The sequence below is a fragment of the Octopus bimaculoides genome, chromosome 1, assembly GCF_001194135.2.
Source record: "Octopus bimaculoides isolate UCB-OBI-ISO-001 chromosome 1, ASM119413v2, whole genome shotgun sequence".
In the NCBI taxonomy this organism is placed as follows: domain Eukaryota; kingdom Metazoa; phylum Mollusca; class Cephalopoda; order Octopoda; family Octopodidae; genus Octopus; species Octopus bimaculoides.
In genome coordinates this window covers 33295439-33308502 of record NC_068981.1, presented here as the reverse complement: position 1 = coordinate 33308502, position 13064 = coordinate 33295439, and the positions used below count along the sequence as shown (strand labels likewise).

The 13064-nt window shown below is 34.4% G+C and overlaps 1 protein-coding gene across 12 annotated transcripts in view; it reads left to right on the top strand.

Moving 5' to 3' along the window:
* LOC106878029 (solute carrier family 66 member 2) overlaps positions 1-13064 on the top strand; it is a 250218-nt gene that overhangs the window by 122584 nt on the left and 114570 nt on the right. For 7 of the 12 annotated variants that reach the window (XM_014927111.2, XM_052965957.1, XM_014927115.2 and 4 more), the window contains 2 exons: positions 5596-5812; positions 12252-13032. In XM_014927111.2, the coding sequence (XP_014782597.1) occupies positions 5596-5812; positions 12252-12441 (407 nt within the window). In that variant the 3' untranslated portion in view covers positions 12442-13032. Of the gene's footprint in view, positions 1-5595; positions 5813-12251; positions 13033-13064 lie in introns of those variants that run through there. The other 5 variants (XR_008263599.1, XR_008263600.1, XM_052965961.1 and 2 more) reach the window with 2 other exon arrangements.

Here is a 13064-nt window from a genome sequence, read left to right as displayed (position 1 = left end):
TATTGAATGTTAGTTGATAATGCAATTCTTATATGGTGAAATGCCTTTTATGAATCATATTGAGATATGATTGTGAATGATTTAAAAGTCTTTTAGTTTATGTTTAGTTAAATATGTAAAATATTTGGGAAAAACCATCAATGAGAAACAACAATTAAGACTGCACTTCAAATTACTGTAATCCAAACCTTTTTGACATGGTATCGAAAAATATTTGATGTTTTCTAAGAAAAAATAAAACTGTCTGTAAGTAATGATGAGCTGTACGTAGTGAGCAGAACCTTTAAAATTAAGATTTAAATCATTAGAATCTGCATTTGCCATTGCCAATCACTCTTCCACACAGCCCTGACATATCCTTATTTTCTTCCTCCGATACATTCTTTCTACCCTCCCACCTATTCTCATCTGTTTTATGTCATTGCTGTCTCACCTCCTTACAAATAATCATTCCTGGCCTTTCTTTCTCTCATTATTGTTCCCCTTACTGTTCAAATTAATGTGAAATTTTGATTGAAGGTTTTAATTTAGTTCTCTTTATAATATGATTTTTGTATGTAGTTTTAACAGTAGAGGGAACAACATAGCCAAAATAGTTGCATGTATGACCAGAGAAAATGTTGAATTATGTGATCTCCCTAATCTTGTCTTGTTAAGGACTATTTTACCTCTCTAACATTGGTGCCATAAGAAAATGCATCTAGTACTTTCTGTAAAGTGGTTTTTGTTAAGAAGAGCACCGAGCCATAGAAACTAAGCCATGTACTGTTTATGAGCACCCAAACTTTGGAAGCAGTAACCTCCAATGAAAGATGACTTGGTCTGTGGAGACCTGCCTAACCCATGCCAGCATGGAAGCATTTGTAAAAATGATGATGATGGTGGTGGTGGTTTGTATTTGATGTTGTTAAATATCATCACAGTATCATATATTGGTGGAAGTTCTAATTAATGTAGGTGCTATGCTTGGGTAATGTGTTTGATGCAGATCATTAAAAATTTCAAAGACTTTACTTTCTGCTCTTGATTAGTTTTTGTGAGCAGAACAAAAGAATAAGGAGGAATAAATAGATAGTGGACATTGATATATCAGCCTTTGATTATTTTGGGGTATAGAAAGCTTTGGCTTATGACTAAGATTGTAGCAATAAGGTATACATGAAGAAAAATTTAGAAAGATATTTAGGTAACAGAAAAGGTTAGTCAATAAGTAGGCAGAAATGTGATCAGAGAGAGATTTAGCTGCTATTTATAGCAAGTTGAGTGATCACATAGAGTCTTCCTTATTTTCTTTAGGTGTGTAGAGCAATTAAGAATAAAGGAAATAGACTGGAGAAATTTGTTTCTGTAAAGGAAAGGACATGAGGTTTGAGTGTTCACAGTTGATATTTAGAATATTAATAAAATAGTAATTTAGAATATGATGGCCAATTTAGAAGGAGAGTATAATGTTTGCAATGAATAGTTAATGTTAATATATATATATATATATATATATATATATATATATATATATATATATATATATGGATCATACATTTATATACATGTATATATTATCATCATATATATATATATATATCATCATATAAATATATATATATATATCATCATATATATATATATATATATATATATATATAACATAATGATATAATATACTATAATGTAATATAACCTTATTCACAGTGTTCTTTATTATCATGCCTGTTTAGAAAGAACTTACACTTAGAATTCATACACATGTCCAAACTTGCAAAATTATTCAATTTCTGTTATTATATAACAAAAATAGACATAAAAAGATGTTTAATAAAAAAACATTTTTTTATTGAGTTGTATTGGCAAACCAATAAAGTTTGTAGAAAACATCGATAAGTAACTTAGGATACTTTATTTTTCCCCTTTGTCATTAAACATATAAATAAAAACCTTTTCTTGGGTATTCCTGTACAAATGAAAACCAATATAACTTGTCTCAGTGTTACTGATTTTTGTTGAAATGTTTTGTTGCTGATATCATTGTTGATGTCGTTACCAGCCCCACTCCTTTGAGTGATTATGAAAATGATGGAAAATGTCTAGTGCAATTGTCTTATGTTATATTGATGATACCAATGTTAAACCTCCCTCGTGTTTTATCTCATATAAAGCATCCAAAGAGGTTCTTGAAAGCATTTTTACTTAATTCAGCCCTTTCATATTCTATAAATTCTTCATCATTGTTGTTGTTGAGGTCTTTCCTCCATCCCCTTCAACATACTCCTCATTATCATCATCATTGTCTTCAGCACCATTAATATCAAAACTTCACTCATTGTAATGGTTATCAGTCTTTTTTTTTTTTTAATGTGATAGAACTGCTTCACCTTCATCTGTACCTATCTTACCACATATCTAAGCACATTGATTTCCTTTTGATTAGATTTGTCTTATCTCCTGCCTGTTTCAGCCAATCTCAACCATAACAATTATATATCTCTTCACAGTAGTTGTTTATTCAAACAGTTTGTGTCTCCTACTTTCAACATTGCTGTGGCAATATGTTCAGATTTGTTGGCTCAAGCTGTAGGAATTGGGGAATCTACATGCATTAGTTTTAACCCTTTAGAATTCAGATTATTTTATGAAATCTAATGTTTAATTATTCACAGCATTTTAAATTGATTGTGCATTATGTTTTAGCTTTGAGATTTCAGTGATGTAATCATCTGTTTTGGGGATGACATTGTAGGGGAGGTGTAAAAGGTCAGTTCTAGCCAGTTTGAACACAAAACAGGTAGAATATTTGAGCCAGATATGGCTGGTTTAAATGCTAAAGGGTTATTGTTTCTGGCACCCATCTACTTTCTCACCCTGCTTATCTAAATTTATTTCTTAGATATTAAAAAGTGAGTATTGTAGTTGGATACTCCTTTGGAAGATAACGTGTCGACAGAAACTGTTAAATCATGAACTCTGGACTGCTTTTTAGTGATGCCATGGAGCAAAGGAAAGTACAGCTTACATGTGTTGCATTCCTTGTTTCCAGTAGCAAATAACTTTGAGTAATTCACAATGATTTGTTACCTTTGTGAGAGGCACAATAGCTGTTGGGCTTTACTTGATTGCTGACCACATGATCCTGACTTCAAACCTTACTACAATTATTGTTGTGCCTTTTCGTAAGATGCTTAATACTTGTACTCGACATAAAGTTAGTTTCACCGTTGTGAGATGAAGACTAGTGGAAGCATCTAGCTGTAAAAGTGATTGCTCCAACAGCAACAAAAACAACAGCAAGAAAAGCCAATCCCAGTCATCAAACATGATAAACAACATATAAAACAGCTCCCCCACCTTCCAATATCAAATTTAAATCTTTCACAGGAATTTTGGAGAAATAGATTGGAATGACCTTTAGACCAGTCAGTTTGTTTCTCTAAAAAGTTAGATGTCACCTACTCATGACCTGTGATCTTAGTATGGCTTCATATCATCACTATCATTATCATTTAACAACTGTTTTCCATGCTGGCATGGATTGGACAGTTTGATAGGAGCTGGCAAGACAAGGAGCTGCAATAGGTTCCATAGTCTGTTTTGGCTTGGTTTCTATAGCTGAATGCCCTTCCTAATGTCAATCACTCTACAGAATGTACTGAATGCCTTTTATGTGACACCAGCACCAGTGCTTTCTAGGTGGCACCATCACCTGTGCTTTTTGCATGGCGTCATCATCAGTGCTTTTTACGCAACACCATCACCACTGCTTTTTTTACATGACACCATCACCAGTGCTTTTTACTTGGCACCATTACTCATGCTTCTTGGGTGTTAGAGGATGAAATGTGGGTGGTAGCAGAAGGTTGACAGGCAAAACCTCCCATGAACAAAAAGTGTTATTTAAAAAAAAGAAAGAAAGAAAATTCATTAAAACAACAACAAAAAATGGGATGAGGAATAAAAAGAAGTTATGTTGCATTTTACTTATTTAAGATTCAACATTATATGAAAGTAAAATTGATGGAAATAAATATTTTTGTTAATTATATTTTATTTTAAATCATATAATCATAATTATATTTTTCTTTAATAATATTTACTTCCTTTTATGATCTGAGTTCCAATTGTAGTGAGGCTTTTGCTTTGCCAGTGATCCTTTGATGGTCAATGAAATAAAGTACCCAGTTAGATACAAGCATGTCTGTGTGGTTAGGAATCTTTTGGCAACAACATGATTTTGGGTTCAATCCCACTGCACGGCACCTTTGGCAAGAGTCTTCTATTATAGCCCTGGGCTGACCCAAGCCTTGTGAGTGAATTTGGTAGATGGAAACTGTGTGGAAGCTCATTGCGTGTGTGTGTGTGTGTGTGTGTATATGTATGTATATATATATATATATATATATATATATATATATATGTATGTATTTATGTGTGTGTTTGTTTGTGTTTGTGTTTGTGTGTGTGTGTGTGTGTGTGTGTGTGCACATATATGCTTGTATGTGATTCTCCCCCACCCCATACAGCTTCACAAACAGTGCTGGTTTGTTGACATCCTGTTACTTAGCAGTTTGGCAAAAGAGACTGGCAGAATAAGGCTTAAAAAATAAGTACTTGGGTTGATTTGTTTGACTAAACCCATCAAGGACAAGCCCTAGTATAGCTGACACAAGTTCAAGATAAAAGATGAAAGACTGTTAAATACTGTCTTTGATTTCATCACTTATACTCTTCCCTACAGAATATTTCTGGTTTTAGGCTCATATGCATAATTATTAGTTATATTCATCAATAAAAGAATGCAGAAAAAGGTGGTGAGCTGGCAGAAATGTTAGCACACCGGACAAAATGCTTAGCAGTATTTCGTCTGTCTTTACGTTCTGAGTTCAAATTCCACCGAGGTTGGCTTTGCCTTTCATCCTCTTAGGGTCGATAAATTAAGTACCAGTTGCATACTGGGGTTAATCTAATCAACTGCCCTCCCTCCTCCCCCAAAATTTCGGGCCTTGTGCCTCGAGTATAAAAGAATGTAAGAAACTAGCAATTTACATTTGTTTAATTTAATAAATTTAATTTATCTTTTATCTTTCACTTGTTTCAGTCATTCACTGAGGCCATGCTGGGGCACTGTCTTAAAGGGTTTAGTTGAACAAGTCAACTCCAGTACATATTTTTTAAAGTCTGGTACTTATCCTATCGGTCTAATTTGCCAAACTGCCAAGTTACCAGAATGTAATTAAACTAACATCAATTGGTTTAATTGGTGGTGGAACAGACACACACACACACACGATGGGCTTCTACAGAATTTTCATCTGTCAAATTCATTCACAAGGTATAGGATGGAATGGCAAAATATACTTGCCCAAGGTGCTGTGCAGTGGGACTGAACCCAAAGCCATATTGCAAAGTGAGTTTCTTAACCGCACAACCATGGTTAGGACTTCTTAACTACACAGTTATGCCTACAAATAAGATAATTTGATTATTTTTTAATGAATTCTGTTTGTTTTTAATGTATTTCTTAATGCAACTATGAAATGTTCCTATTTATGTATGCTTTTTTATTTTTCAAAATTTTTCTGTTTCAATTTTCTGTTTTCATTTTAGATTTTGATACACGTTATTTCTGGAAGTGGACAGACTTTGCTAGTTATCTACAGTTTTTAATTTTCTTTGTGGCCTTTCTCACTTTGATGAACTTCTTATTCCTTGAAAGTACATTCTATGTTGAAACAGTTGGATTTTTGGCTGTGTTTGCTGAGGCTTGTTTAGGTGTGCCCCAGTTTTATAAAAATTTTCAGAATAAGTCTACTGTTGGAATGAGGTAAGTGTCATATTACATAAAATCAACTGTGTGCATTGGGGTTTATGTGTATGTGATAGTAACGCTAAAAAGATGGGTGAGTGGAAAGAAGAATTATAAGGGACACTTAGAGAAAGAAAGAGAGAGGAGGAGTGAAAAAAAGAAAGAGTGAGAGAAAGAGAGAAAGAAAGAAGTAGTGAGTATGCAGAAAGTGATGGTGAGAGCAGCATATACTACTGGGGTGAGGGGGAGAGAGTGAGAGAGAGAGAGAGAGAGAGAAAGAAAGAGAGAGAGAGAGAGAGAGAAAAAAAGAGAGAGAGAGAGAAAGAGACAGAGATATGCTGCTATTATCATAGCCTTCAGCAGACACCTATTGCATCACATGACCAAATGACTGTCAAGTGACCAACAGACAAAAGTAGAAAACAATGTAGTTTTGTTTGTCTGTTACTTATGTTTTTATTTTATATCATTTTGATAATTTCTTATGCTAGTTGTGCAATGAACTAATTTAAGAAAAATATTGGGTAAGACAAATTAAATAGTGTTGTTTTATTGTTGATTAGCATGTGTAAAGACCTCCAAAATATATATTTTTTTTTTTCAAAATAAAGTTATTCTACAAGTTTTGAAGACTGTGACATGTTGCAGTCACTTAAAAAAATTAAACAAAAAGATTAGCTACACTATTTTAAATTACAATGAAGAACGAGAATCTCTCCAGAAAATTCTGATGTAAAAATGTAAAAACAATTTGAAAAAAAAAAATGATGTAGCAATAGAAATTTAGAAAGATGGTGAAGAGGTATTTGTATCAGTGGTAAAAAAATATAGCAAACAAATTTATATTTTCATCACATTGACAGAAGAAAAAAAAAATAATAAATGAGTACCAGCATGGCTGTATGGTTAAGAAGCTTGTGTTGTAATCACAGGGTTTTGGGTTCAGTTCCATTGCACAGCACCTTGGGCAAATGTCCTCTACTACAACCCCAGGCTGCCAGTCCAATGCTCTGTGAGTAATTTTGTTTTACAGGAATTTTGTGGAAGCTTGTTGTATGTATATATATATATATATATATATATATATATATATATATATATATATGTGTGTGTGTGTGTGTGTCTTTGAGTTTGTCCCTTTTCCCTGCTTGACAACAAATTTTGGAATGGTTATCTCCCTGTAAATTAGTGGTCCAGTAAAAGAGTCTGAAAAAATAAGTACTGGGGTCAATTTGTTCACCTAAATGCTTTAAGGTGGTGCTCCAGCTTGGCCACAGTCTAATAACTGAAACAAGTAAAAGATAGAAAATAGAAGATAATTCAATATAGAAATAATAGAATAATTGTGCTGATAAATCATGCCAGTAAAAACCTTCTTCAGGTCATTATTACTAAAAGAATTACAGTCAACTATGACTGTAATTTTATAACTGGAAATGGCTCATCACCACCACCACCACCACCACCATCATCATCAACATCATCATCCATCTTCAATATTAGCATGGGTAGAGGTGAAGCAAATGGGAGTGGGTCAGGGAAGACAAGGTGTTAAGGGGCAGTGCAAAAAGACTGGAGAGTAGCAGTATACAGGGAGATGATGTGAAGTGTATGGGAGAGGGGAGAAGGATGCACAGTGACAGATAGAGGTCAGAAGTATATAAGGGTAAATATAATGAGTGATGCAGGAGTGGGGGGGGGCATCATTGGCAAATATGAGAGGTTGTTGAACAGTAGAAAGATGTAACTCAAGAGAAAGGAGTGTTTAATGGAAAATAAAGTGGGAAGTGGTGATATTAAGAATGAGGGTTAGGTGACAAAAGAAAATGGTTCCAAGGTGAGGATAAATGGCAACTCAGAAGAGATGAAATATTTGCACTTCTACATATTATCAAAGCAGCTGAATGAATACTGCCATGATTAGGAAGAAGAGATGGGTGAAGATTTGACAAGACAGTCTGGGTGTGGGGCCACAGACATAAACATAATGCTTTTAGGGCAGTGGTTTGCAAATCTTTTCAGGCTGCCGCCCCCTTGGCACCCAGACCTCATCCACAGTACCCCACCCCACTCCAAACTTACTACTATAAGCATAGACTACTTTCTGCAGCAAATTCAAAACAACTATATTTCACAAATAAAAGTTAACATAATTAATCCATTATTTTGGGTTTTTTTCAACATTTATTGCATCATTTCGGCCACTCCATTATCACCCTACTTTTCTTCAACATCCTCCTGAGTCTTTCCACCGCTCCCAGGGGGCAGTACCACCCACTTTGGGAACCACTGTTTTAGGGCTTCAGTTTTACTGAGACAAATAGGTCTTCTCAAGCACAGTGAATCATCAATCATTGCAGCCCTTTGTCATCTCCTCTGTAAGGTTCTACATCCTGAGGTCAGTTTTCACTACTTCCTCGGACTCCCTTTTCAACACGTTCCATCCACATTTAGCAACCAGCCATCTTTAGCCTAAAGATGGTTATCCAAAAAAAGTAAAGAGCAAGTTGAAGAATTATTTATTCTTTTCGTTGACCATAAAAAAATAAAATAAAATGCTTTTGGCAAAGTTATGAAAAATTATGGTCAGTGATAACAGAAATGGGATTTCCTCGACATTTTATAAAGACTTTAAAATGTTCTATTCTCAGCAAACAGTAACTGTCAACTAAGGTGGATCTCAATGAGTGATCTGAGTGGTGGGTATGACAAGGATGCATCCTTTCTCCATTCTCTTTAGCATCTGCAAGGCAAGATATCATAGTGTTTGATGGTACAGTTAAAATCAGTGAAAGAGCAGTTACTAATACTGTCCTTATTGCTGGTAGCTTAAAAGAATTGAGGATTTTGATAAAAAAAATAAAAAGGAAAAAATGAGAAATGTGATTTCTTCGTTAATTTTGACAAAACTGAATCATTGATTATTTTGACAACATATGATCAGGATTGATATAACAACTAATAACCAAACTGTCAAAGTGGTGTATGAGTTTGGCTATCTTTGGGTTTTATTACAAATCAATGCCATGAGAGCAAAAGAGATAAAAAGAGCAATTGCCAGATCAAAATCTGCTGTTATCTCTTCAAACCACATTTGCAAAAATTCATCAATACACACAAAAATAAATAAAAAAATTTAAATTGCTGCATGTTTTGCTATTTCCAATATCAACATATGGACTTGAATACTGGATTTTTAAACAGCTGATAGAGAAAAGATGAAGAATTTCCATGTTTGGTATTATAAAAGAATACTAAGCTTGACTGGACCAAACTAGAGTTAAGTGGAACTTTGTAAGAGAACTAAACTTGCTAAAAGTTAGGTTTTTGAGACTTGTCATAAAGATAGATGGTCTTCAAAAATAGTTGGTTGCTGAAAAGCCCTTAGAAAAAAAGCCAAGTGGAAGACTTCATCATCATCATCATCGTTTAACATCTGCCTTCCATGCTGGCATGGGTTGGACGGTCTGACAGGAGCTGGCCTAGCAGGAGCCTGCGCTAAACTTCTGTGTCTGTTTTGGCATGGTTTGTACACCTGGATACCCTTCCAAATGCCAACCACTTTACAGTGTGGAGAGGATGGTTTTTGCATGGCACCAACACTGGTAGGGTTATTAAGTAACTTGCAAGACAAAGATCCTTTGAGAGGAGAAGAGGCATTGAAGGAGGCGATCTTGTGTCAGGTGATGAAAGGTTCAAGTGTGATGGAGAGACAGAAACAGGTGTCTTGCTGTAGAGGAGGTACACGGTCACCTGGCCAGAGAGAGAGAGAGAGAGAGAGAGAGTGAGAGTGAGTGAGTGAGTGATCAAGAATGAGAACAGAAACAAGTGTGCTTCTGTAAAGGAGATACATGGCTATCCAGCCTGAGGAGAAAGAAAGAGAGAGAGAGAGAGAGATAGCAAGAGTGCAAGAGAGAGTAGGAGAGAGATGGTGGTGAAGTGTTGGGGCATACTCACAAGGAATGGGGATCAGAATATAAATGGGATGGTTGAGTAAAAGAAAAGAGAAATAGATGATGGCAAGTGCCAGGGCATACCCTCAAGGTATAGGGGTCATAATATAAGTGGTAGGGTGTTGGCAAAGAAGCATAAGGGTAAAAAAATGAAATGAAATTAAAAGCATCTTAGAGGGGGAGCAACATCAACACTTCTGATGTGGAGGATGGGTCTTTTTGAATATGGCAAAGCACCAGATATCTCGGTCCTTTGTCATCTCCACTGTAAGTTTCAGTTTCATGAGGTCTCCCTTCAATACGTTCTGATATTGATATATTTTTTCTTTTATTTGTTTCAATCATTTGACTGCAGCCATGCTGGAGCACCGCCTTTAGTCGAGCAAATTGACCTCAGGACCTATTCTTTGTAAGCCTAGTACTTATTTTATTGGTCTCTCTTGCCGAACCTCTAAGTGACGGGGACATAAACACACCAGCATCGGTTGTCAAGTGATGTTGGGGGGACAAACACAGACACACAAACATATACATACATATATATATATATATATATACGACGGGCTTCTTTCAGTTTCCATCTACCAAATGCACTCACAAGGCTTTGGTCGGCCTGAGGCTATAGTAGAAGACACTTGCCCAAGGTGCCATGCAGTGGGACTGAACCTGGATATGAGAACCTATTTTTTAAAAAAATTGATAGGATTCAGAAATTTGTATCATGTCAAAATCTACTTCAAAGTTTTGACAGTCTCAAATAGTTTCTTGTTTGCATCAAAGTGTTTGGTTTCTCATTTGTATTCAGAGCCATAGAATGAATCAAATATTAAATATTTAACCTTCACAAAGACTGAATGTGTTTTCCACTAAAGTACATTTTTTAAATATTCTTGCTGAGTCTTAAGGAAACAGTGAAGAAGCATTTTAAAAAGACAATAGTAGAAAATGCTTGCCTAAGGTTTCGTGCAGTGAGATTGAACCTTGAACCATGTGGTCACAAAGCAAGCATTTTAACCACGCAGCCATGCTCTTAAATGTCTAATTTTCATGCTGCTGACAACTAAGAATAATTTCATTTTCTAGTATTTTTTAAAATTATACCAACAAACCTACATATAAGTATGTTTACATAGAGATTCAATTGTTTAAAGACATCTGAGCAGTTGGCACAGACATGGGTGTATGGTAAGACGCCTAAAGCAAAAACCTGTTGTCTGTGTGTGTGTGTGTGTATATTTGAATGCATATGTGTGTGTGTTTGTGTATGTGTGTGAGTTACTGTCTCCTTAACTTGACATTGCATGATATTGTAAATTTTGACAAAACTGAATCATTGATTATTTTGACAGCATATGATCAAGATTGATATAACAACTAATAACCAAACTGTCAAAGTGGTGTATGAGTTTGGCTATCTTTGGGTTTTATTACAAATCAATGCCATGTTGTAAAACAGTCTCACCATCATGCAGGCAGTATCCTTTGTTTATAATCTCATCTGCTCAACAAATATCATCCGATCCATTCAAACATGGAAAAATGGATGTTAAAACAATGATGTGACAGCGTCTGGATCAGTTAAAAAAACTTCAACTAATGAGAAACATATATACAAAGTTATCTCCCGTGGACACTGATAACAACAGTATTGACCATCAGCTAATATTGTTTCTCTTTTACCACCGTATCTGAATACCCTTCAGCTCTTCATTGTCATAATAATTAAATATGCTTTTGCTCGCTTAACTCTCTAAATTTCTGCTGTTCCTGATAATAAATGCATGATATTGTAATGCTTTACTGGCATCTAAATATTTCTCAAGAGACACAGATACCATGTACAATAATATGATGGTAACAGCTGTAAGTTGTTAACTGTTGCATAATTGAAAATTTGTTTCCTGCTTGCCATCACAGCAGATATTACTCCAGTGTTATATCAAAAATAAATTAGGATTAGGAATATGTGTGTATATGTGTGTGTGTGTGTTCAGTGTCTTAATGTTTATTATTTTGCATATGAGCACACATAAAATACATGCTTGTAGGCAAGTATGTAGAATCTATTATATACTCCACTCTCTCTCTCTCTCTCTCTCTTGTAGATACATTGTTTATGTTTATATTTTACATACACATAGATATATTGTAACCATATGTAAATATATATGCACACATATGTACATGTATTTGCACTTATATATATGCATACATATTTATACATGCACAGCTACATACAGACACACACACAAACACATTCACACATGCACACACACACACAAGCATGCACATATATAAATATATTTGTGGCTCTGAATTATATTTTGATGGATGATAATTTGATATTACTTGTTATGCAAACACACACACACACACACACACACACACACACACACACACACACACATACACACACATAAATAGAAAACCCACATATATACTTTGCCACGTTTTTCTTCTTGTCAATTTTTTTTTTACATATTTTTTCCTCTATTCTTTTTCAGTAAAAAAATGGTTGGTTTTTGGACTCTAGGAGATGTCTTCAAAACTGTATATTTTATTTTAAGAGCAGCGCCTGCTCAGTTTTGGATTTGTGGTGTCTTACAAATATCTATTGATTTGTCTATATTTGCACAGGTTTTATACTATGGGGGGTTTCAGGGCCGCATTATGTCCAAATCAGCGGTCAGCTAGCCCAGACAATCTGGAAATGACTGTGGTGGAAGAAGCAGAACAGCAACCAGAGAGCTAAACATGGTTATATTAATTTCTGTAATTTCTTAAAATTGTTTGTTATTACTATGATTATTTTCATCATTATTATCATTATTATTATTATTATTATTATTATTATTATTATTATTATTATTATTATTATTATTATTATTATCGTTATTATTATCATGACTTGGTGCAATCTGACTGGCTTATGAAAGGTTGACATGCATTTATCAACATGTTAGAATGAAAAGTATGATGTTATCAAATTCTCTGTCAATCAATCTATCTCTGTGTCACTGTCTGTCTTCTTGACTGTCTATCTATCTGTCTGTCTGTCTATCTGTCTGTCTGTCTGTCTGTCTCTCTCTCTATATATATATGTTTACATATCATTATCATCAACATTATTTTGTGTATAGAAAATGTGTGTATGAATATTTACATAATGTATATATATTACATTATATGTAATGGATATATATATATATCTACATACATATGCTTGTATGTATATATATATATACATGCACGCACACATGCAAATAGACTGATACGCACACTCAAAGGCATAAAGTTATATATATATATATATATAT